The sequence below is a fragment of the Littorina saxatilis genome, linkage group LG15, assembly GCF_037325665.1.
Source record: "Littorina saxatilis isolate snail1 linkage group LG15, US_GU_Lsax_2.0, whole genome shotgun sequence".
Lineage (NCBI taxonomy): Eukaryota > Metazoa > Mollusca > Gastropoda > Littorinimorpha > Littorinidae > Littorina > Littorina saxatilis.
The window spans coordinates 34,220,243-34,245,080 of NC_090259.1; the positions used below are offsets into that span (position 1 = coordinate 34,220,243).

At 42.4% G+C, this 24,838-nt stretch overlaps 1 protein-coding gene across 4 annotated transcripts in view; it reads right to left on the reverse strand.

Annotated features, from left to right (window-relative positions):
• LOC138949169 (formin-binding protein 1-like) overlaps window positions 1–24,838 on the reverse strand; it is a 78,914-nt gene that overhangs the window by 35,258 nt on the left and 18,818 nt on the right. For all 4 annotated transcript variants that reach the window (XM_070320941.1, XM_070320939.1, XM_070320940.1 and 1 more), the window contains exons 4-9: window positions 6,417–6,564; window positions 3,597–3,659; window positions 3,202–3,306; window positions 2,317–2,445; window positions 1,684–1,830; window positions 367–576 (exon numbers count right to left, since the gene is read on the reverse strand). In XM_070320941.1, coding sequence (XP_070177042.1) covers window positions 367–576; window positions 1,684–1,830; window positions 2,317–2,445; window positions 3,202–3,306; window positions 3,597–3,659; window positions 6,417–6,564 — 802 coding nt within the window. The remainder of the gene's footprint in view (window positions 1–366; window positions 577–1,683; window positions 1,831–2,316; window positions 2,446–3,201; window positions 3,307–3,596; window positions 3,660–6,416; window positions 6,565–24,838) is intronic.

Consider the following 24,838-nt stretch of genomic DNA (forward strand, 5'->3'; position numbering starts at 1 on the left):
TGTGTGGGTGTGTATGTGTGACGGAGTGATTGAGTTTGTGTTACTGTTTGTCTAGTTCTTACGTGAGCCTTGAAGGCTTCGCCTCTTGTTTTGCATGCATTTAGAAAAAGAAAACAAATCTCTAAGCTCACATGTATTTGCGTGCGTGTGTGCGTGTATGAGAGCGTGTCTGTGTTTGTTCGTAGGCGCATGGATGAAGAGACAGGGAGAAGGCAGGCAATTCTGTCGCTGCCTTTGACTATTCAACAGGGAATTACATGAAATGTGTAATATCTGGCAAGTCTAAAGCTACCCTTTCAATAATCACACCTCTAACCTGTCAACAACTCCTGACAACAACCCAAACTTCTCCAAGCCCCATATTACCTTTGAGGATCCGAAGAGACCGAAGATCCCTCCTCGCTTTTTGGATTTTCCGCCAGAGATGGTGTTTTTCACTGTGGGGGGAAGAGTCTGTGATTTGGAGGTGTTGTTCTGGTTGTCGGTGCTGCCGCTCATGACGCTGAGGTCTTCGAACGGTAGGTCTGTGGGGATGGGGAAACCTGATTTATGCCGGTCTATGACTAGTTTGGAATCCTGCAAAATGGAGTACACAGTGATTAGAAATGCATGGAAAACGGGTTTAGAATCCTGCAATACAGAATAGCTTGTAATAAAAGTGTTAAAAAAACCACTTCTTTATGCTGTGTATGACTAGTTTGGATTCCTGCAATACAGAATAGCTTGTAATAAAAGTGTTAAAAAACCCACTTCTTTATGCTGTGTATGACTAGTTTGGATTCCTGCAAAATGAAATAAACAGTGACCAGAGATGCAAGAAAGGTGATTCAGGACCAGTTTGGAGTTGTGGGGCTGGTTAATAATGCGCTCCTCCAATTAGGTTAAAAAGAGGACCTCGAAGTAGGAGTACAGCAAACAAAAGGAATGATGTGTCTAATGAGATTAAAATATAAAGTGTTCATGGCAGAGAGCACTTTCAGCACTATTTTTACTGCATGAATGGATTAAAATATCTTTGGTTAAACCACATGTAAAGTAGAAAAGAAAACCAAATCTGCCCTGCCATAAATGCAAGATTTTTCTTCTTCTGGTGCCGAGCAACTACATCAATTTAAAAAAATCTTCTGAAGTTAATGAAAACCATGAAATGTTCTGGCTGCCATAAACGACACACAGTCACATTCGCCACCATATTTGGGAACAGAATTACCTCCCTTGCCAGTTTAGGGGTGCTCCCCACTGACTTGGGGCATGGGGCGAGATGTCCCACACTGAGAGGGATGTGGGGATTCATACGCATCTTTTCCATACTATCTTTGCTCTTGCTCTTCACCCCTTCGGACACCCAAAGAGCGGCTTATAAAACCAGCCCCTGGAAAACTGTTATGGCCATTCTGGCAATTTTAAACAAGAAAGTACATGACCCAACTTATGTCACTTTTCCTCCTCACCCAATCACAACCAGCAAGACAAAGTGCTGTACAGTAGAACCCCTCTCCCAATCACAACCAGCAAGACAAAGTGCTGTACAGTAGAACCCCCCTTTTAAGACCTCCACAAATCTGAACAAATCAGGTCTTAAAATGGGGGTCCATATACAGGGCTAATGAACCAAAAATGCAAAAAGACAAGGTCTTAAAAGGGAGGAAGTCTTAAATCGGGGGTTCCACTGTACTGTGTTACCTGTGCGGGGTCGACACTGTTTGCGGCTTTGGCCATGCCTTCTATACAGGTGTTGATGATGGGGATGACGTTCTTCTCAATTTCCGCACACTGTAGAATGCACTCTTGTACCTTCACAACTCTTTTTTCCTCCATCTCTTGGAGATGCTGCAATCAAACAAAAATAAGAGATTACATTGTGTTCTAGTTCTACCTGACGCAGAGGACGTTACACTGCAAATTCTCATGCTGTATGCAATTATTGATGTCTTGAATCGGATGATGAACACAAAGTTAGTCTCCAAAAGAATTTGTTTTAAATTACTTTTACTCTGTGAGTATGTGTGTTTCTTTCTTTCCACTTCAAGTCTGGCTAATTCCTGTGCAGAATTTGTTGCTGTATCAAATCTGTAACTGACATCCATGTCAATATACAAAATTGATTACCACAACAAACTTCCCACTCTGCAGAGGAAGCAGCCAGGTTGTTCATTTTAAGAAATATTGTGTTATTGGAGGATACCAGTCCCCCATGTAAAATCCTGGAAAGATACATAATTGTTTACATGAAAAAGACGGTATCGCTAAAACAAAAGCAAAAATTATGATGCTGCATACACAAACAAGAGCAGCATTGCATCCCATGGTACTAACCTGAAACACTTGTGGCATCAAGGTAAAGAAATGTTCTTGCTGTGTGGTGTTGAATTGTTGAAGGACGCTGGCGTATTCACTCTTACAGTCCTCACACGTGTTGGACTTCTGGTTCATCACCAGTCGATGCTGCACACACACAAACACACACACAAATACTCATTAACGCTGGTCAATGCACAGTGGTACCTGTGATGAAAGGACAACCTTGTGTCCCAACATTGCAGGTGGCCTTTCATGACAGGTCTATTTTGGTAAAGGTAAACGACAAGGGTTGTTCCTAGCCGCAGAGGACAACAGGTCAGTGGGACCTGGATTGAAAATCGGTACAGGTCAAAATGTTCCAGCTTTGTACGCTTGGTAGGAAAACTGATGGTCAGAGGACCTCCTGTATGTTCAAACTATCGGACGGTCAACTAGCCAGGGGTCAGCTCAATACCTCAGATCAAAAAAGCATGTGTCAATGACAGAAAACCGAGGCCTGGGAACAACACTGAGCTGTGTCTTGCCTTGGGAGGTGTCCTCTGTTTTGAGCGGTCTGACATCACTGGTACTACTATTTTCTCCTTTATCAAATTTCTTTATTACAACTTGGTCAGGAAGAACACTTCTGAGTTCACATGTTTGTCACGCTTCAAAAAGATGATAATACATCTATATCTCATCAAAACCATTTATTTCTCAATCACAGGCAAGGCTGAAATTATTTGAGGACCAACATATCATTTTTCAGGCTAGATGCACACCTGAAGAAGAATGGCAAAGGAACCTTCAAATAGCTTATTACGTACTAGTACTATAGTCTTGAAGTGTTTAGATATTCTTTAACTATACACTGACCTACAGCATAAAAACCAACATTTTAAATTCTAGACATATACTCACCTTTTCTACTTCTGCTCTGGATAAATTAATGTCGGCATCAGCTTTTCTGTAATTGTCAAGCGACTTCTCTGCGTCTTTAAATGCCTTCTCATATTTATTTTTTGCCTGAAAGAAAAGAAAAGCGTGTTGGATCAAACAAATAGGCAAATTCTTGTTCACATAAAAGCAATATGGTCCAGTTGCACCAAAAAGGTGATAACTACAACTTGAACAATTATAGACATGTCTTTCCCATGGGAGTGATCGCCCTTTTCGACAATCGTGCAGGTATGAACAGACACACAGACGCATACTCTCACACACCCACACACCCACACACAGATTGCAATCCCACAGTTAAACATCATTTACAAAAGAGAAAGAAACAACAAAGAGAGAGTAAATACACAGCTAACCTTGTCTAATGACTGTGCGCTCTTAGTCAACTGGTCCTGTAGTTTGGCACCCTCCTGTAAATGCTGCACACACAATAGGTATTTTCACAAATCTAAAAGTGTCAAAGGATCTGAGTCCTTTTCTTTTTCTTCATCATGTTCATGACAAATACAGTCAAACCTGTCTGTAACGATCACCCGCGTGTCCAATCAAAAGTGGACTCCTCAAGAAAAAAGCTCGTTCAGGGTCCTTTGGGGTGGTTGTAATGAGCAGGTGGTGGTTACCAAGAGGTGGACACCAGAGTAGGTTGCATTTCAAGTTAAAACCACCCCAGAAAATAGCTTGTGAGTCATACAATAGAATTTCAAAGCTCTAGGTCCTACAACATTTGAGAAAACCTCAATGTTAATTTTTTGGTTCACAGACAGATGGATGGCTGGCCACCTGGCCATACAGACAAACACTGCTGATTCCTCTTAGTCTTACGCACTCATCACTAAGGCGAGCCAATAATGAATGAAGGAATACGTGAATGAATAAACAAATAAATAAATAGTTAACTAAGTGAATGAATGAAAGACATACAGACAGGACAGACAAACAAAAAGGACAGATAGACAGACAGACAGACAGAAAGTAAAGAAAGAAAGAAAGAAAGAAAGAAAGAAAGAAAGAAAGAAAGAAACAAGAAGGGCAAAGCCCATACGACTCACATGCTTGACCTTGACCTTTACATGACCTTGACCTTTACATGACCTTGACCTTCAGGGTCAAGGTCAAATAACTAAACCTAGCAATGACATCATACACTAAGAACTGCTTTACACATTTTTCCTACCAAAATACATGTGACCTTGACCCAAGGTCAAGGTCATCCAAGGTCATGCAACACAAAGCTGTTAATTCAAGACATAGGAAGTACAATGGTGCTTATTGGCTCTTTCTACCATGAGATATGGTAACTTTTAGTGGTTCACTACCTTATTTTGGTCACATTTCATAAGGGTCAAAGTGACCTTGACCTTGATCATATGTGACCAAATTGTCTCATGATGAAAGCATAACATGTGCCCCACATAATTTTTAAGTTTGAAACAGTTATCTTCCATAGTTCAGGGTCAAGGTCACTTCAAAATATGTATACAATCCAACTTTGAAGAGCTCCTGTGACCTTGACCTTGAAGCAAGGTAAACCAAACTGGTATCAAAAGATGGGGCTTACTTGCCCTATATATCATATATAGGTGAGGTATTGAATCTCAAAAACTTCAGAGAAAATGGGAAAAATGTGAAAAATAGCTGTTTTTTAGACAACATTTATGGCCCCTGCGACCTTGACCTTGAAGCAAGGTCAAGATGCTAAGTATGTTTTTTGGGGCCTTGTCATCATACACCATCTTGCCAAATTTGGTACTGATAGACTGAATAGTGTCCAAGAAATATCCAACGTTAAAGTTTTCCGGACGGCCGGACGGGGGGGACGGACGGACGGACGACTCGGGTGAGTACATAGACTCACTTTTGCTTCGCATGTGAGTCAAAAAAGACAGAAAGAAAGAAAGAAAGAAAGAAAGAAAGAAAGAAAAAAAGACAGAAAGAGAGAAAGAAAGAAAGAAAGACAGAAAGAAAGAAAGAAAGAAAGAAAGAAAGAAAGAAAGAAAGAAAGAAAGAAAGAAAGAAAGAAAGAAAGAAAGAAAAAAAGACAGAAAGAAAGAAAGAAAGAAAAAAAAGAACATTTCAAAAGTGAGCTTCCTCACACCTCCCTCAAGCTAGGACTTTGAATCTTGAAAAGAAACAAAATTGGACAAATGCTTTGAATGAACAGAGCAGTGTGGTACATGTAAAAGTAAACGAATCAGTCCTAAAGTTTCAAGTTTTCAATTTCTCTTTTTTTCAAAAATAACAGAATACAATCATTACTGCTGCTCAGCCACACAATTTTATGCAGACAAATTTGGTCAATAGCATATTTTCTCTGAACACAGGAAAACCGGCAGGAAGAAAATAAAGAGCAGATAAAGCTCAAAATGGAACAATAGTCTGCTGTGAAAAAGTACTTCAACCATCCCGAGTGTCTGCGATTGCATCAAGGCTTAGCCCGCTTGAAAGAATCTTAAGAGGGAAACTTCCCGCTGGACATTTTTTAAACCAGTATTTCTGTACAAGTACTGAGAAAACAGACCACTGCGCAAACCATTCAAGCCAAGTCTAAAACAAGCCTTAAACACACTGATTATACATGTATGATACTTGTCTGTCTTGAAGAAACTGGTCAAATAAACTATCAACCGGTGTGTAAATGCATGGACGCCCACATTTGCTTTAATACTGTACTCAAAAAACATAGATGATCAAATCAGGATCAAGTTTAAAACAAAACAACATTCTTATACAGAAATACATACTATTTGCAAGGAATCCCATCCAATTTCATTTTTCTGCTATTTTAACATTTTACTAGTAAAATACATGTACCAGAAACTTCTATTAACGCTATCCAGTGTATCGTTACGTTTTAGTTCTACGTACGTCACTGTCACTACGACTTCTTTAGATTTTGTTCTTTTTTTTAGGTTAGGGCATATGTTACGCTCTGTGCTCATTCTCTTCTTTGTTTAGCTTATTGTTTTTGTAACTTGTGCTGACAAAGACGATAAGTCGAAACCGGTTCTTGTTTTTGTATTCTTGTTGCTGTTTTCTGGTGAGTACATTTTTATTGTTATCTTGTTCAGAAAACATAGATCAATCGGGATCACACACAACAAAACAAAACAACAACAAAATGATGCATTATCTGGGAGACAACTTTGAGAGGCTCAGAGGTCTGCCTAAAAGCCCACCTGTTTTCGTTCGTGTTTGAGTTCTGCTATGAGGGTCTGGAGGTCGCGGGACACTGTGCTCTGCAGGTTCTCTGCGATGACCTCGTGCTGACCCGCCAGGTCGTGGATCTCTTTGACCATGTCCACGAATGCCCGTGCCCATGTGAATCTGCAACAACAAGGAGTTTCAACACTGGTTACTTCTTCTTCATCTTCATTCATGGGCTGAAACTCTCATGTTCACTCATGTTTTTGCACGTGTGGGTACCGTTTTTACCCGACCATTCAGGCAGTCACTGGTTAGTTCACTTAGTAAGGTTTAGTGAGTCCCCCTTATATTCAAGCTCCCACATGCAAGTTTTACCTGCATTGAGCACCCCCTTCTCTATCACCTAACCCCCCCCCCCCCCCCCCCCACTTGACTTTTATTTAAAACTCCCTCCTTTTGAGTGGAATTGATGAACCTATAGTTCAAAAGTCTGACTTGCTTATTTTTGGAAGGGACTTAGTTTAATGTGATCTATTTTGTTTTTAGATTCTAGTCCATTCCCTGCAAACCAAACATTGGCCAACCAACCAACCAAAAATTCAATAGTAGCCCAAAACTCTAAAACAAAACACTCTTTGTAGAGCATTCATTTTTGGCAGGAGGAAATCAAAACACCTTGTGCATAAAAAGACTGAGTAATCTTGTGTTCAAACTGAATATTTGTCACTTCACCCCAGCGTAAACGACTGAGACTTCTGACAAAGGAATCTGCATAACAACGCCAACAGTCCCTCTCCAGGGTTTCAAAAGACTTGACAGTTGACAGAGATAAATTATTAACCCCTAGAGAATCTTTTATGCTGAAAAAAACCCAGATCATAAATCTTTTAACCGTAACCAGAAGAATTGCCAACTTTTCTTTAGTTTATTATAATTCACGGACAACAAATGATGGCAACTAAATGCGCAAATGTGCGTGACTTACTGCAGTAAATATAATGCCACTTGAGTGACTGAACTTTGATAGTCTATGCCCTAAATTTCTCTCTCAGGCATGTATTTGACTATCACCAAGGATATTGTTTATCATGCACACCAAAACAGCAAACAGGAAGAAAAAAACACGATTTGTAACAGTCAACATTACTTGCTATCAAAAGTCATCTTATCAACTTTCACTAAGGTTGAGCAGCCACAGAGTATCAACTTTCACTAAGGTTGAGCAGCCACAGAGTATCAACTTTCACTAAGGTTGAGCAGCCACAGAGTATCAACTTTCACTAAGGTTGAGCATGCCACAGAGTATCAACTTTCACTAAGGTTGAGCAGCCACAGAGTATCAACTTTCACAAAGGTTCTTTCTTTCTTTATTTGGTGTTTAACGTCGTTTTCAACCACGAAGGTTATATCGCGACGGGGGAAGGGGGGAGATGGGATAGAGCCACTTGTCAATTGTTTCTTGTTCACAAAAGTACTAATCAAAAATTTGCTCCAGGGGCTTGCAACGTAGTACAATATATGACCTTACTGGGAGAATGCAAGTTTCCAGTACAAAGGACTTAACATTTCTTATATTCACTAAGGTTGAGCAGCCACAGAGTCAGCAAAGCAATCAAGAGGACATTGCACTCAAGAAAGTGATAAGAGGAAAAGCAGGAAGTGATGGCACTCAAGTACAAAACGCGAGGCATGGGTTTGCTGCACCATACTGCAAGGAGTTGCAATAATTTACTCCTCCCTGTATAATCTGTCCTGGGGATATATAATCATACACTGGCACCCCCAATCTTCCCAAGACAGAGTATGACAGCCTACATCAGAACAGTACATGTCAGGGTGATTGAAAACAGTCCTACGTGAATGACTTCCTATCTTGGATGACAAATGTCACCTTATCTCTACCAAGTGAAGCATGGGCCCCACGATTGTTGTTATTATGTTGTTAAGTGCTCGTAAGCTCAACCACAACAATGGTTCCCTCCTTTAAAGATCCCCAAAGCTGTAAGAAAATCAGGTGTGAAAACGGTTTCCAAGTCTTAAATCAATGGGGGTACAATGAACAAAAAATGTAGCAATTAAAAAAATGTTTGAGAAGAGAGAAAGAGGGGAGAGGGGGGAGAGTGGCTTTCTTCCTCGTCTTGTCGTGTCACCTCTTATGGTGCATACAAACACACCTGTTTTCTTCAGGGCCTCTTCAAGAAGCTTGGCTCTTAAAGAGGGGGTGGGGGGAGAGGAGGTTTGGGGGCTTAAATGTATCAAACTTCTCCCCATTAATTACTGTATCTGCCCTTGGGATATTGTAGCTTTACACCTGTGATATTTCATTTCACTACAAATGGGTGCATCACTCAAGTCTGTTCAACTGTAAGTGGATTATTAAGAAAGAAGGGTGGAGTTAGGGGTTATTTCGTATATGATGATCATACGTATGAAGGAGTTGACAGCAATAATTAGGCCCACCTAACATTCCAAATAGATCAATCATCTTCATCTCATTAGCAATGAAAAAGAAACAAATTTTAGATAAAAAATATTGGCATTACAAGTAGGGTTTGAATTACAATTTGGACAGTGGATATTAAATTTGAAAATGTGCATATGCAAGCATCATCATGCAGGCACTTGTGTGTGTGTGTGTGTGTGTGTGTGTGTACATGTGCTCAGAGAGAGAGAGAGAGAGAGAGAGAGAGAGAGAGAGAGAGAGTTTGTTTGTTTGTTTGTTTATTTGTTGCTTAACGTCCAGCCGACTACGCAGAGCCATATCAGGACGAGGAAGGGGGGGATGAAGGGGGCCACTTGTCAAGCGATTCCTGTTTACAAATGCACTAACCCATTACTTGTGTCCCAGCAGGCTTTAGTAAAACTAAATTAATACCTACTGGAAGATTACCAGTTTCCAGTATGTTAAAATAGGCTTAACCTATCTACTGCTGGACTTACATCAGAACACTAACAGATTAAACTATACATGAATCGCGAGACAAGCGGCAAGAGAAGAGATTTTTGGAAAAAATACAGGTGAATGAGCAAGAAGGCAGAAAAAAGAAAAGAATTCATGAAGAAAAAGAGAGCATGACAGGAAAGAGGAACCAAAAATCTACCTAACAGCAAACTAGAAAGCTCCTGCGGTTCCAAAAACAGAAGGGGCCTTTAATTTCATAACCGCAGTGCCCCACTGCGGGAAGAGAGAGAGAGAGAGAGAGAGAGAGAGAGAGAGAGAGGGAGAGAGAGAGAGAGAGAGAGAGAGAGAGAGAGAGAGAGAGAGAGAGAGAGAGAGAGAGAGAGAGAGAGAGAGAGCCTTGAATATCATTTTAGCAGTAGGTGATAAGGCAAACACGTCAATTCCAGACGAGATAACCCTAAAACAAAATTGTGTTGACCTATTCATTTTCTAAAGTGAGCAGTGCGTTATGGTTTACAAACAAAGCTTCACCGCTGTAATGATAACTGAATGGAATGATGGCATGAGTTCCTTCCTTCTGCACGTCAAAATATATGTGTACTTTCCTTTCATCAAGTGTGTGTGTGTGTGTGTGTGTGTGTGTGTGTGTGTGTGTGTGTGCGTGCGTGCGTGCGTGCGTGCGTGTGCATGGGTGGGACTGAATAATGTCGTGAATCCTGAACCAAACAAAAACAAAAACAAAAAAAAATATAATTGAATCCGGATTTCCAGCACATACCGGAAGAATCCCACCCATATGCGTGTGTGTGTGTGTGCGTGCATGGTGTGTGTGTGTGTGTGTTTGTGCATGCATGCATGCATGTGTGTGTGTGAAGTGGCGCGCACGATTATGCACGAGCATGTCTTTGTCTCTGTGTGCATGTTTTTGAATGTGTGTTATGTGTCTGTGCGTTCATGTATGCGTAAGTCTGTCTACTACGCTATCTGTCCCTGTCTTCATCTGAGTCTGGTTGCGAACACTGCATGAAGTCTCTGAGAGAGCATCAGATGGAAAAGATCTAGACCTGGGGTAGCAAATTACGCTTTGGCTGCCAGGTGTGCTGTAGTGCCAAATACTATTGCTTTTTCCAGCATTCTTGTGCCGTGATTATACAACCTTATGTGTTCTGTGCTATCACAAATGCTATTTATTTAGCTCTTCAATGATGAGTGTACAGCAAGTACTCTACATGCCTCTCCTGAGGGCAACAGTCTATGTAAGTTGTGGATCAGTCTCTGCCAGTGATAACACCTGTGACTTCTGCAACCTTATTTCCTTTTTGTACCTAGCTAATATTCATGCATGTGCACGATATGGCCACAGGCTATGTTTCATGAAGTTATGCACCGTTTAAACTTTATTTTAAGAAAGAGAGAGATCAGGGAATGAGAGAATCCTTGTGTGTGTGTGTGTGTGTGTGTGTGTGTGTGTGAGAGAGAGAGCGTGCGTGAGTGTATGCCTGCGCATGCTACTAATTACGCATGTGATGAATCAACTGACTTTGACACCAGGAGTAGCAATCACAAATCACTGAAATCAAAACCCTTTTTGCGCTATGCCAAGGTTAGCTTGGAATGTTTTATAAGGGGCAGGTTCGTCTGCAAGACCAGACATTTTCGTGGTTAGGATAACAATGTGCGCTGCAGAAGAACATGGTCATGGTGGCCTATTTTCTCACAACCCAAAATCATTAACTGAAAACTACATGTTTCCCCTGGAACATAACTACCTGACAAGCACTCCTGTTTTCATGCTCATGTTGTCATTGAATGTTTACCTGCATAGTGTCCGGTGAAGCTAATGACGCTTGCAATCATCAAGGAAATTAGCTAACCACTTCCCCTCACCTTCAAAAAAATGTGCATGTGATTCCACTGCATTCTGTTCTATTTCCCTGATTCCCCACAACCTTGCCCCTTCCTCCTTTGGGAAACACACACACACACACAATATCTTTTCTTTAATAAAAATTGTAAACGTCAATCCATTCAAAATCAAAGGGCTGAACTAATTAACTCTCTCTCTCTCTCTCTCTCTCTCTCTCTCTCTCTCTCTCTCTCTCTCTCTCTCTCTCTCTCTCTCTCTCTCTCTCTCTCTCTCTCTCTCTCTCTCTCTCTCTCTCTCTCTCTCTCTCTCTCTCTCTCTCTCTCTCCTCCACATTCAACTTGACCATCAACATTCAATCAATGAGTATCACTCCATTAAAAAAAAACTTTCCCTTGAAAATAGAATTTTTGATAACTTGGACGGAAATGATGAAATTTCAAAGGTACACTCTGCACTTCCCTATGAGTCATGACTTACTATGATCACTGTAGCTAGGACTGTCACACAGTGAGGAAGAGGCTGCCTCTTCAATATTACTTCTCACACAGCCCCCCATAGTCTTAAGCTTCTGTCCTGCCTATTTCTCTTCTTCAAGCACTTTTGACAAGCTACATGTACAAAAAGGGAAGCTACATGACTTACTTTACAGAGAACAAGCAGCAATCAAAATTAAACCCATTCTTTAGGTATTACACAATTCAATTGCTGAGAGAGAGAGAGAGAGAGAGAGAGAGAGAGAGAGAGAGAGAGAGAGAGAGAGAGAGAGAGAGAGAGAGAGAGAGAGAGAGAGAGAGAGAGAGAGAGAGAGAGAGAGAGATATCAAATTAAATTTTATTTTACGAGAGAGAGAGAGAGAGAGAGAGAGAGACACACACACACACACACACACACACACACACACACACACACACACACACACACACACACACTACCATTGTACAGATAGGAGGAGGGGGGATTGATCACCTGCCAAAACTCCATGTTACATCACTCTGCTGCAGGCTACACAGCCTCATTCCACCCCCTCCCCACACACCTTCCCTTCCCATCACAACGCAAGGTGATCAAACTTGACTCAGTGACCGACTGTCACACTACTATAGGTCGCGTCCTTGTTACTTTGAGAAAATATTGCCCGAAAATTGTACCGAAGGCCGTAGTTCTACTACAGTGGCACCTACGATGTGAGGCCCCTCCGACAGAAGGACACCTCCAAATAAAGAACACTTTATGTTGTCCCCGCTGTCTAGTATTTTCGCCAAAATACACGTGTCACGACAGGCCACCTGTCCATGCCTCCTCCGCCATAACCTTCACCTCGAGGGTACTGGCACATAACGTAACGGTAGCCGGATTGGTCTTGGTTGATACCTAAAAGTGAGCAGCTTTTTTTTTTTTTTTTTTTTTTTTGGGGGGGGGGGGGGGGGGGGGTCGCTGGCCTGCATGGTTTGACCTCTCTCTACCCCAAAGTCGCAATGATGGTCTCTGTAGACTTTGGCTACTAACTGTTAGAAGAAGAAGATGCAAGGACACTTTCGGTTGGTCTCAAGGCTGTCATGTTATCGCAGGCACCACTGTGCCACGATTACATCAAAGCGAACGCTTTCTACCATGGCCTTGTAATCAAAACGCGACAGGGTGACGCCATGTCTTGACTTTGTTACCGCTGGAAAAAGTCAGTCTAGTTTATTGCCGGACATTGCACGCGGCCAAACGTGGATAGTTTGGTCATCACAAATTTGAACTGACCGACCCACTGTTCCGTCGTGCACACTTGGGCCGCTCGTCCCGTTCACCTAGAGGGCTACACTGACACAGCGAACTGACCCCCTTGTAATGTAACTGTCAAATACCGATTTCACCTCTGAGTGAGGGCTGAAAACTGCGCTCCTGATACGGGTGATTTACCGTTATTTTTACTTTTTCGTCACTACTTTCAACTTTTTTTCTTGTGTTTTTTTCCCTTCTATTTTTTGTCCCCTACCTCTCTGGTCTCTATTTCATTACGGCTTACGCAGCATCTGAGTTCACTGTAATGAACACAACCGTCTGCATACATTAATGTCTCAGCGTGATATGCATATATATAAACAATATTGTATTATTGATAAATTAAAAAAATTGCTCAATTACAAGTGACATGAGCGATCTTGTGAAGATCCTTTAACTCAGTTTCTTGTCAGACACTACAGATTTACTCATAACCCCCTCCCTTCGTAGACGGTGCAGCTGTTGCCTTTCTCTCTTTGGCCCATCATTTACCCGGTGTTGTATTTCACGGTCCATAGCGTCATCCTCTTTACCCCTTTTGCCCCCCTCCCCCCATACACGCCCTGTCTCTCTTTTATACTAACAACATTACCCCGACCTACCCCTCTCATCACACAGAGATCATAGTCCCGAGAAATAGAAGTCACATTAATACTACCCTCTATGTACCTGAAGCATCCCGCAACAAAACGTGTCTCTACAGGGAGAGAACGCCTAAATAAACCGACCAGTTCTGTATAGTGCGGTTACCGTGCCAAAAATCATGCTTCAACCCACCAGTTTTTGCAACAAAATTTTTTTTTGCAGGAATGTTCTCAAAACTGTCTGGTTAGTGCCCAGTGCAAAATCTAAGTTTCAAACTATCGGCACAATCGAGAAATTTGCATATTAGTGACGTCATACATTAGTGGAAGAAGACACTGTTTTGTTCTCCAAGATAAGCCTATCATGTTGCATCTCGTTAGAAAGATCTCGGCTCAGAGGACTCAGAAATGCAGCTATTTAATATCTATGACGGCAGTAGTTGACACAAAACGCGTTGAAAATAGAATCCGAGTGCTTTTTTGCATAAACACACACACACACACACACACACTCACACACTCACACACACACATACACACACACACTCACACACACACAAACACACACACACACACACACACACACACACAGAGAAAAATACACACGCATGACTGTGCTTTCAAGCACACGCACACTCTTTTATATTCTCTCACCTCTGCTTCTCAATATGCCTCGCCTTATTCAGTAAAGTTGGACGGGGAATTGGAGCAACTGGCACCACGACACTCTCCACACCCAGGCGAACAAACGAGTCCGTGTTTACGACAGCTGCATCTTCTTGTGTCACAGTCAGTCTTGCATGCACACCGAATCACTTTCAGAAGAGCTGCTGGTGCTGCTGGTTGGTCCGATGTGCTTTGGCAGCATTTGGGGCATACACAGTGCATAGTGCATCGTATAAGCCAGTTTCCGCCATGAGATGTCCTATACAAGCGAGAAAACTCATCTCCATGTGGAAGGGACCAAGCCGAAGAACTACAGAACGTAGCTCACTGAAAGCTGCTTCTGCTGATATGATGCTGAGGGCCTTCCACCACAGGGGCTGATCAAAAGGTGACTACAGGGGTTTTGTTGTATCGCCTAGCTTCAGCAGAAAGAAACAACAGCGTTGAATAGATACAAGTTTTGTCACTGGGTTTGAGATCAATCATCGGCAAGAAGACAATAGATGACTGACCTGGAAAGTCACCATTGTGGACGGCCTGCATTACTCCTGACCAGAACGGTCTCTGAGGACTGAGCAGCCATGCTGACTTCCATAGGACTTCAACTTCTTTGGTAGGGTCTTCAACTAGGACTGTCCTTAACTTCTCATAGGTGAGACTTGCCAGGCCTTCACATCTCTCATCGTAGAAACTGATTTTGACACGGGCTTTCATCATGACCTCCTCCAGCCTAACCTTTGTTTTCAGAGCGATGGACGACCTATTTTTGATGAACGGGGTTATGGAAGCAATCATGCCCATTCCATGGAAGGTATTCAGGCCATCCATTATTCCAGTGTTATGATCGACATTGTCTGCCATGTACTGCATTAAATGTTCATCTGTGGCTGGCACGATTATCTCCGGCACTCATTTCGTCCGTCTTTACTTCTCTGTAAGAGGAGCTGAATCCAAGGGAGTACAGCGTGTCAATCAGGAACTTGGAACCAAAACAGTGGTGCATCTGATCTCCAAGACCAATCTGCAGTGGAGCAATTAAAATTCTTGGGCGAGCTGCTTGCATAATTGCTTGGCCGATTGAAGCAACCTTCACATCAGTGTCCTTTCCACTGAAGATCTCTCCGAGGAAAGTTTGCAAGGATTTTGGCACAAAATCAAGGTTTGCTGTAATTGAGAAAGTGCTGTCTGGACTTGGGTATTCTTTTCTGCTGGTGTTTATCTTCTTAATGTCACTTTTGATAAGTTCAGCAGCAGCTCTGATGATGTTGTCTTTTTGAGTTTCTTCGTCGGTCGTCTCAGGTGTCGAATAAAAGGAATGAAGAATAGACCATGTAGTCCTCTGAAATGTTACCACGTTTGCTTTCCCATCCATTTCTGTGATGATGATTTCATCACCAAAATGTTTCTTTAATTCTTCTTTCATCTTTGAGTGACTATAACAGTCACCACCTGTAAACTCTTTCATTTTTCTGATGAGGTCGATGATGGTGACTTTTGTATCGTTTTTTTTTCTTGCAGATAATTGACAACTTTTCTGAACGCTTCTGCTCTTTTTTCATCGACTGGTCTTCCTTGTTTTGGTCTTTTGTTGTCAGTGTCTGATCCAAAGCACTTTGGAAGTTTCCTTTTTGTTCTAAAATTGGTGCTGCATGATTGGTGGTACAAAGCATCAGCTGCTGGAAGGTCCGAGACGAATTCTATCTTGCCTTTTACCTTTTCAGGCCATTCGTCTGCTCTTTCAGCACAGATTCTATAGACGGTCTTCTGAAAATCTAAAGTGCGAACAGGAAGTACTGTTGGACCTCGTTTTGAAACAAGTTCTGCATGCATGCCACAAAATAAACAACATTTCCTGAAATCAAAGGGCTGATTCTTTGACCGCAGTCCTTGGTTCAAATTTGCAGCAGTATCTTCATCTTTTTTCCCACGAAGGTAGGCTGCTATGTTGTGCTTGTTTGTATATGAACTGCGACAACATACATGCACAGCCTGCCCCTCTGCAACAACAATTGAATCACCACGCTGGGTACTGACTCTGTGTATGGTGTCTCTTCCCTTCTGTTGCGGAATGACGATCTGCTCCCCTGAATAAAGGCTGCCTCCACACAGGATACACAACTGCTCCATGATCTGGAAAAAAATACATTTATAACATAAACTTAAATAAAGCAGTTGGATTGACACTGTGTGTATAATTGTCCAGACGCTAATTAATTTTGTCTTTAAGTAGTAGAGCATATTTTATTATATAATATCCTGAATACAGTGAAACACCCTTATTAAGACCCTCCATTTTAAGACCTGGTTTTCTCAGATTATTTTGTTGGTCTTAAGAAAGGGGGTTCCACTGAAACATGATTTATTGAAAATATATATATATACGGGATTTGTTTTATTAAGCCTTTTTTATGAAAACTTCTTTTTTTTAGCCTTTAATAGAAATTGCTGATATGTCAAACCTACCTCATTCTTGTCTCATTCGCAGTGGTCACTAGTGTAGAGCAAGGTCTTCGCTCAGAAAGCAGGTGACTGTAGAAAAAATGATAACATTAATGATTTACGCATCAAATAAAGGCTATCGAGATAGCATTCCATCAGAAAAGTGCCTAAAGTGTCAGCAATGGCGACAATAACATAAAAAAACATAAATAAAACATCACCGAACAGTGCAACAGGAAGGTTATTTTTGACAGCATTCGCCTACCATACATACTGGAAGCACGATCAACAATTCGCACGGTCTTTGAGTATAATATACTTTTTTTTTCTAATCTAACTTCATAATTGTATTTGTGATGCTGAGCATATCAACTGCAAAGATTATCTGCACGTTTGAAACGGTAAAACAAGTTTTAGACTCCTGTTGTGCTGTCTGGAAGCAGACGAACTTTTAGCGAATCTAGGTCGTCTGCATATCAGGCTTTTTTCTTTCCAATGCATTCGTATGGCATAAATAAAGAACTAGCGCTAGCATTCTACACATGCAGCCGAGAAAATGAAGTGGTAAAAATGTTAAAGGACGAATAAAAACGTAAAGATTATCGATTACTCACCTTTTTGCATGTGGCCACGCGAAGCACGTTCGACCAGACTTTGAGTGCATGGCGCGCATAAACTTCCGGCTTTGCGACGGCAGGCCAAACCAGTCAAATCTGCTTGTTCCGTGTGATTGCATGACTTTTCTGATCCGATAACTCACTTATTCCATTACCTCAGGGCTTAGATTTTGAACTGGGTACTAAAGGACACTTTATCTACCAGTCTGTGCTGATTTCATTTTTGTTGCAATTAGTGGTACCCCTTTAGCTCCCGTAATTCCACTAGTAGTCCCTTTGTCTACGTACTTGGTCAAATATACCTATCATGACACTGACAGGGGGGAAACTTTGGGCTAATCCCAAGGGTGTCCTTTCATCGCAGGTACCAGTAACCACTGTACCACGATTTCCTAGCTTCAAGGCCTCACAAAAAGTTCATTATCGTCTTCATAACGCGCCTTCACACAAGCAACGGTATGCAGAATTTCACTCGAGTGTTTTACACCGCGACGTGACTGTAGACCACTTGAGATCGTGTCCAATAAACAGAGAAAGTCGGTGTCCCTTTGTGAAGTGGAGTCTAGCTACGCTCTTTGTGTTTGTCCTAGCTTCTTCTTCTGTTTTTTGGTAGTGTTGCAAAAACAACGGAACTTGTAACAGTCCGAGTGAGCTCTGAGCTGTTGTATACATGGTTCGAAATAGTGCGCGGAATGCCAAACACTGCAAGTGCAGCAATAACCACTGGTGTCATTTCTGACTGAGGACATTTTTCAGATGGTTACGTGTTTTTTGTGTGTTTTTTTGTGTGTGTGTTTTTTTTAAACTAGCCAGCTTTGACGAACGTAAAATATGGGCTTACTTTCCTACACAGCGCAGTTGTTACGATATCTTTTATTCCACAAATTGGTCTTTTTTTATATTTTTTTTTGTTGAAATGTTCGTCAGTCCTTTGTGCCTTTCCCTCAGAGAAAAAGTAAATAAATAAACAATCGGCAATTCTGGCAATATGTCGGCAAAATGTTCTGCGATGTTTCGCCGACGAAGCGTTTACCTCTGTCAACCGTGAAGTATGCTGCATAAATAGATACAATCGAATATATATGTTTCTTACTTTCGTAATATTTCGAAATCACAGATTCAATTTAATCCTTATTGATGCATCATGTTGTATTATTAAAAAGATGATGATGGAACTATTTAACTGAAGAACATATGGTCACAGGTCAGGTGGCAAAATCCCCCAATGGGCAGACCAGATCAACAGTTATAGAGTCCACACGGACTATCCCCCCAATTGAAAATGTCGGCAACTTTCATTTTTTTCTCTGGAAATGCAGACAAGATTGCAACAACCAATACTGCACGCAAGCGTAGAGGGGGTAGAGTAAACGGGGAGTGACATTGCAATCAATCCGATGACGTGTCTGAATCGCTTCCTGGTAAGTACTTATTCTGATTAGTTTTGATGTCCAACAACCTATAACTAGATGTAGATAGATACAAGCCCCCCCCCCCCCCTCACACACACACACACGCCAGAAAAGAGAAGACTACTTTGGAAGTCTCAGACAATCTAAGTCACCCCCTCGATCAACCCCATTCATACCCCAAACAACTCTTTTTGTGCTGAAGAAAAAGAGCAAAACTAGAATAATAGCGGCATCCCCCAACCCCCACGACTGTATTCCATAATATAACACTTTTTGCGACGATGGAAAGGTACAAAACAGTCTATTTATGGTGACAAAAACCTCCCCGAACCATCCCAATCTACCAAGAAAAAAAAGAGTCTGTATTATGTTCCATCACCCGCCGACCAATAAAAGGAACATGAGATTGTGTCATGCCCAAAGATATTTTTATGACCTAGCCAGAAGAAAAAAAAATCTTTCCGTTTCCCCGTCTTCTTCCATTACAGTTAAAACCTGTCCATGATCAAAGCCGGCAATAAATATTGTTTACAGCACTTAACACAAGTGTTAGCTGTGCTGATCAACGAGAACAACAAAAGCAACACACACACAAACCAATAAAAAACAAAAACGAAAAACAACAACAAAACAAGCGGGTTCTGAAACAGAATTATATTCAACCTGGCAGAAAGTGCTCTAAAATGTAGCCCTCTTTTTCGTTTCTGTCCCATGTAGATGACTCATAGTACGTTGTCTGAAAAGTGTGTGTTAGTGTGTGTGTGTGACTGTATCTGTGAACGGAAAGGAGGGGATGGAGGGGGGGAGGGAGAGAGAATTGAATTAAGTTGAACTTTACTTAACAAGGATTAACAAGAGAGAGAGAGAGAGAGAGAGAGAGAGAGAGAGAGAGAGAGAGAGAGAGAGAGAGAGAGAGAGAGAGAGAGAGAGAGAGAGAGAGAGAGAGACACACACACACACACACACACACATACATACACACACACACAGCTCCACACACGCGCGCACGCACAGACAGCCCCACACGGCTATAATTATATAACCGAAGTGCAGCACGAGCACGGACATGGAAAAGAAACTCAGTGTCGGACGTCATGCTATGAGAGGGGGAATTATGAAACAGGAGCCGACATGCACGTCCCTCCCTCTTCTGTTTACGAGTGCACCTAATGAATTACACGTTGCGCTGCTGTGGTGTTGTTTTTTTCCACCCGTGCCATTTCTATAAAAAAAATAAAAATATTATTTTGAGCTGCTGTTTCGTTTATTTGTTCTTCCCTCTTTTTTTCCCCATAGTGCACAGTTTCAGCGTCTAATACCATCTGTTTTTCTCTGCAGCCCCCGTCGTGATGCCGAATAAACTGATGGAAAGGTGCAGCCCGCCTGAAGTGCATGGAAACACGGACAGGCCCTCTGTGTTCGCTGTTTCTGCTAGAAAAGCATTTGCGCCAGTTTGACACATGTGGAATTTTGTTTATTAATGCGGATATGGTCCTAAACAGGGTACTGTAAGACTCATATTGAAAGTTCGAATGTAAGGTTCGCATGCCCGAAAGAACATCTGAAGTTGGACGTTTAATTTGGCTAAATATCCCCTGTTGTTATTAAAGAACTAGACTGTTCCCGTCAGCCCCCCCCCCCCCCCCTCTCTCTCTCTCTCTACGGCCCCGCATAGCCAATTGGGTTGAAGGGACATTAAAAACCAACAACCAATCTCTCTTTCTTGGGTCATGGTGGGAGTGAGTGTCCATTCAGTCTCAGTCTCTGCATAATACTGGTAAGTTGGCAATCTTCCTTACACATGGCGCCTGTGGCTTTGATCCTGTATTGCATGACAGATTGGACAAGTTTTCGAAACCAGAAAATGTACACGTCACGTGCAACCCGCCGCTATCACGCTACGTCGTATTGCGTCCACACAGCGTGCAAACTTGTTAACCTCCACTCGTGCCAACACCTTCCCCTTTGGCTCTGGTGACTTGAAACACAGCCACCCCCTCTCTCTCTCCATTGCGTCTTTTCCCCCATCCCAACACTGACAGGAAATACTTCCTTTTCCTCCCGCTCCTAAACCGAAGCATGTAGGTTTTGTTACAGCCCCAGGGGCAACTAGAAACTTCTACCGGCCGGTTTTGGACAGTTTAAAGGTTTTATTTCGCTACGGCCCCTAAGATCGAAGCTTTGAGACTAACACAACACAACCTAACTCGCACACTAGCCACCGACCGATCGGAAAAACCTCGATTGAATCTTACATTTTTCGTCTGTGAACACGATACACAATCCCAGTCAGGAACTGAGCAAGAAAGAAACAAGCAAGCAAACACAGGAGGAGGAACAACAGTCGTAGAAAAACTAGCAGCAGGGAAAACCGCATGTTGACCGAGAAGCTACACGGCCATACTGGTCTTCTCTAACGATTCAGTTAAATGCCCTGTCAACGCACGATTCATTTAATTCACAGATACCACCCAATTCATGAATTTACAGCCAGCACCCTACTAGAATCACACACAGACACACCCCGTCGTCTTCTAGTTGGGTGACAAACTGCGGCCTCGGGACTCCAAGCACACGCGTTTTAGTGTCAAGAGGACTCCATCCCATTCACTCTCCATCCCATCCATTCTTCAGACACTTTTTTTTTCTGTGACTGTACAGCTCAAACCGAACTCAAATCCCCCCTCCCCCCCCTTTCTCGGAGCACCTCCCCGCCCTTACCCCATCCCTTTCTGCTGTCACCAACACCCGACCGTCGCCTGTGCTTCAGTGACAACGACCCCCCGATACAAGGTTAAGGACACAGAGAGATGAGGTCACCCTGACCTTTTGCACTGTCCAAGACCCAGGGTGAGGTTAGAAGGTCATCTTCCGGTAATTATCAGTATGGGTCGTCCGCGGTGCTGCAATTACCGACATAATCACTTTGTTTTAGGTTCCGAGAAACCATCTGTTGTGGTGCTAGTATCAAGTTTTCCGTCCTGTAATCGGCGATGTTGAAATGCTAGGATTCGTTTTCCAGTTCTACGGCAATTTGTCAAAATATCCATACAAGTTTCGGCAATGTTCAGAATTGTCGGCAGTCATTTCCACCATTTTTAACAAATTCGGCAATTCTGCCGAAATGACAGCAAATGTTTGGGCAATGTGAACGAAGTTACGACGTTTCGTCGACAGTTGACGCAAATCAGCATCCATGGAATTGTCCTCTGTTCAGTTCTCCGGGCCGTCATCCCCACAGCCACTTATAGGTCTGAGAAACCACAAGTGTTCCAGTCGCGAGGAACAACTGTGAGAGGGTTAAAAAATGTTTAAAAAAATTCATGTCCCTACATTATATTCAGGACCAATACAAGTTTGTTTCCTTTCTCAGTTTACACAGAGGTCATCGTGTTTGCAACTATTATTATTTCATAAATGTAGGTCTATCACAGTCAAATAAAGCTTCTATTCTAAGAAGTGCACATCACACACGTGTGTTACTTCAAATCTTGCTAAAAATCTGAATCTCCTTCAAAAAGTTAAAAATCTTGTCAGGGGGACGCACGTCCCGGAGGAAAAGCTGAGAGTATCTGGACTATCTGGGCTGTAGCCAGGGTGACGAGTAGTCCAAACACTTTTATCACCACTCGCTGACTCAGAATCGTTACTGTTCAAACAATACAACCCCGACGGCAGACTTCCGATAACATCTGCTGCTAAGTTACACCCAGAAAGCCCGTTCGCACACCAAATACAGCTCTGGTTAATTGACAAAAGATCTTCCGTTTTCTCCTCCCTACTGCCATTACAACCTCAAACATGACTCCATTCACTGCCATTCATTTATTATCCAATACTACAACCTTGACGGGAACTCAGAAGACAACACCGGTGTAACACGACATTTTTACTCCACGAAAAATTCACTCCGGAGTAAAAATTTCGTACGAAATTGTTACTCCGAGTAAATTTTTCGTACGAAAAAAGAACTCCCTAAGGCACGAAAAAATTACTCCCTCCACGAAATTTGTACTCCTCATTTTTTGTGCTTCCAGTAAAAAATTTCGTGCGCGAAAATGGGATGCGGGCGAAGGAATAATGCCAATAATGTGATCTCGTGCAAACGAATGTCGCGCTACCCCTTCCGCCACCAAGACTAACAGGGGACAAGGGAGAATAAATTCCGTACACCTGCCCTGGCATGGGAAGTTAAATTGCTGTGTTAGCCTGGCGTGAAGTAATTTATTCGTTTTTTTATTCGTCAGGGGAGTAACATTTGTGTACGAAATGTTTACTCGGAACTCACCTGTCGTGGGGAGTAATTTTCTCGTGTAATGGGGGAGTCTTTTTCGTAAAAGGAGTAACATTTTCGTACGAAATTTGTACTCCGGAGTAAAAATCTCGTGGGAGTAATTTTCTCGTGTTACACCGGGCATACTTACAGACAACTTCAGGGCCTCACATCCACGTCGGACATCGGACATATGAGGATATTTTTTTCAAATGTCCTATACATTTTTCATGCAGGAGGACAAATGTCCTATTGTTTTTGTCACAAAGTGGTCAATGTCCGATTATTCTATCATTTGATCCGGACATCGTCAGTACTTCTCAATTTACAGTAGTTTGAATGCTAATTTATCGATGTATTGCGAAGCGATGTGTAGCAGACGAAATTAGACACTTTGTGCCTCTAGTACCAAAGAGTTTCCATGGCTCGTAACTCGGACTGCTCGAAGCCAGTTGAGAGTTGCCTCCCTTCGCGCTTTCCCCGAAAATAACAAATATGCCGCCAAAACGAAAACTGATCCCAGAAAAGGGACAGAAGAAATTACACTTCAAGTCCCTTCCTCCAGCCCCAGTTAGTCTGTTAGAGCCCGATCGCCCAGGTGAGAATGTCGAACGCGATAGTCAAACATCGGAGCCGAAGAAAGACACTACCCCCTCCCTCACCCCCACACGTAACTTCGTCTCAAGCTTGATGCGTGTGTACCTGGAGGGGCCAAAGGATGACATTCACAAGTCACAGTGGGTGGTGAAGGTTGTTGAAAAGTGGACATCCACGAGGAAGCGAATGCTCTTCATCAAAAGAAAGGAACCAGCACAGTAGTTGAAGTTCAGAGACAGAAACACTGCACTGACTCGATGTAATTTATTTTATATTTTCTGTTACCTTTTTGCCAAGAAAAGTATTTTTGTTCTTTTACCCTCGTGCCAAGAAACTAGTCAAGTTTAATTATATTTACGTTTTGTTACGGGAAAAAATGTCCTATTGATTTGTGTTTGTTCAGGACAAATGTACATTAAATGTTTGTCCTATGCTACCTCTCATGGATGTAAGGCCCTGGACAACACATGTTTTGGTCATCCACACACACCCTCCCCCCCACAGACATGACATTATTCATGAGTCCCAATCATCCTTTCAATGCCTGCATTCCACGGAGACCCCTTAATTGCAAACAACAATGATATGTGGCACACTTCAACACAACCGACATCACACATTTTGGTCATTTATGAGTACCCCCCCTTCCGCCTCCCATCCGACCTCTCGATGCCCACATATTTTAACGCAGACTTCAAAAGGCACCAAAAAAGGAATTGTGGCACAGCCAGCAACCTTGAACTGAACCCAACAGTCATACAGAGAGCACACTTTCTGGCTCTTCATGAGTCCCACCCGACTTTCAATGCCTCAATTCCACGCACACTCCTGAATCGCAGACAACAGTGAAACGTGGCACACTTTATTACAGCAGGGCGGAGGGAGTTTGAGGGGGATGGGGGAGGGGGGGGAGGAGGATGTCACTGGCCTTGGCATCAGCGACAGCACTTGCCGCGACCAGACATCGATTTCTACAGCAACAAGACCCAATTGGTGCGAGACTGCCTGAGTAACAGATGCACCCACTCTTCAGCGACGGTATTCGCCTGTCGCTCCCAACAGTCAACACACAAGCAAAGCGGTTTGGAGCGGAGAGACCTGGTAATTGCACAAAGCTGAGAGTAGTTGTGGCAATATTTGAACCAATTATTTGAAATGTATTACTAATGATCAATACTTGTACACTTTACGTGATGTGATCCTATTTGCTGCGATATTTTGTGTATGACTATGAGGCGCCTAAAGAAAAATGTTTGTAAACTACAATCAGACAAAACAGATTTATGACCGTGTCTCATTAGTGCACAATTCCTGGCTACAATAGCCC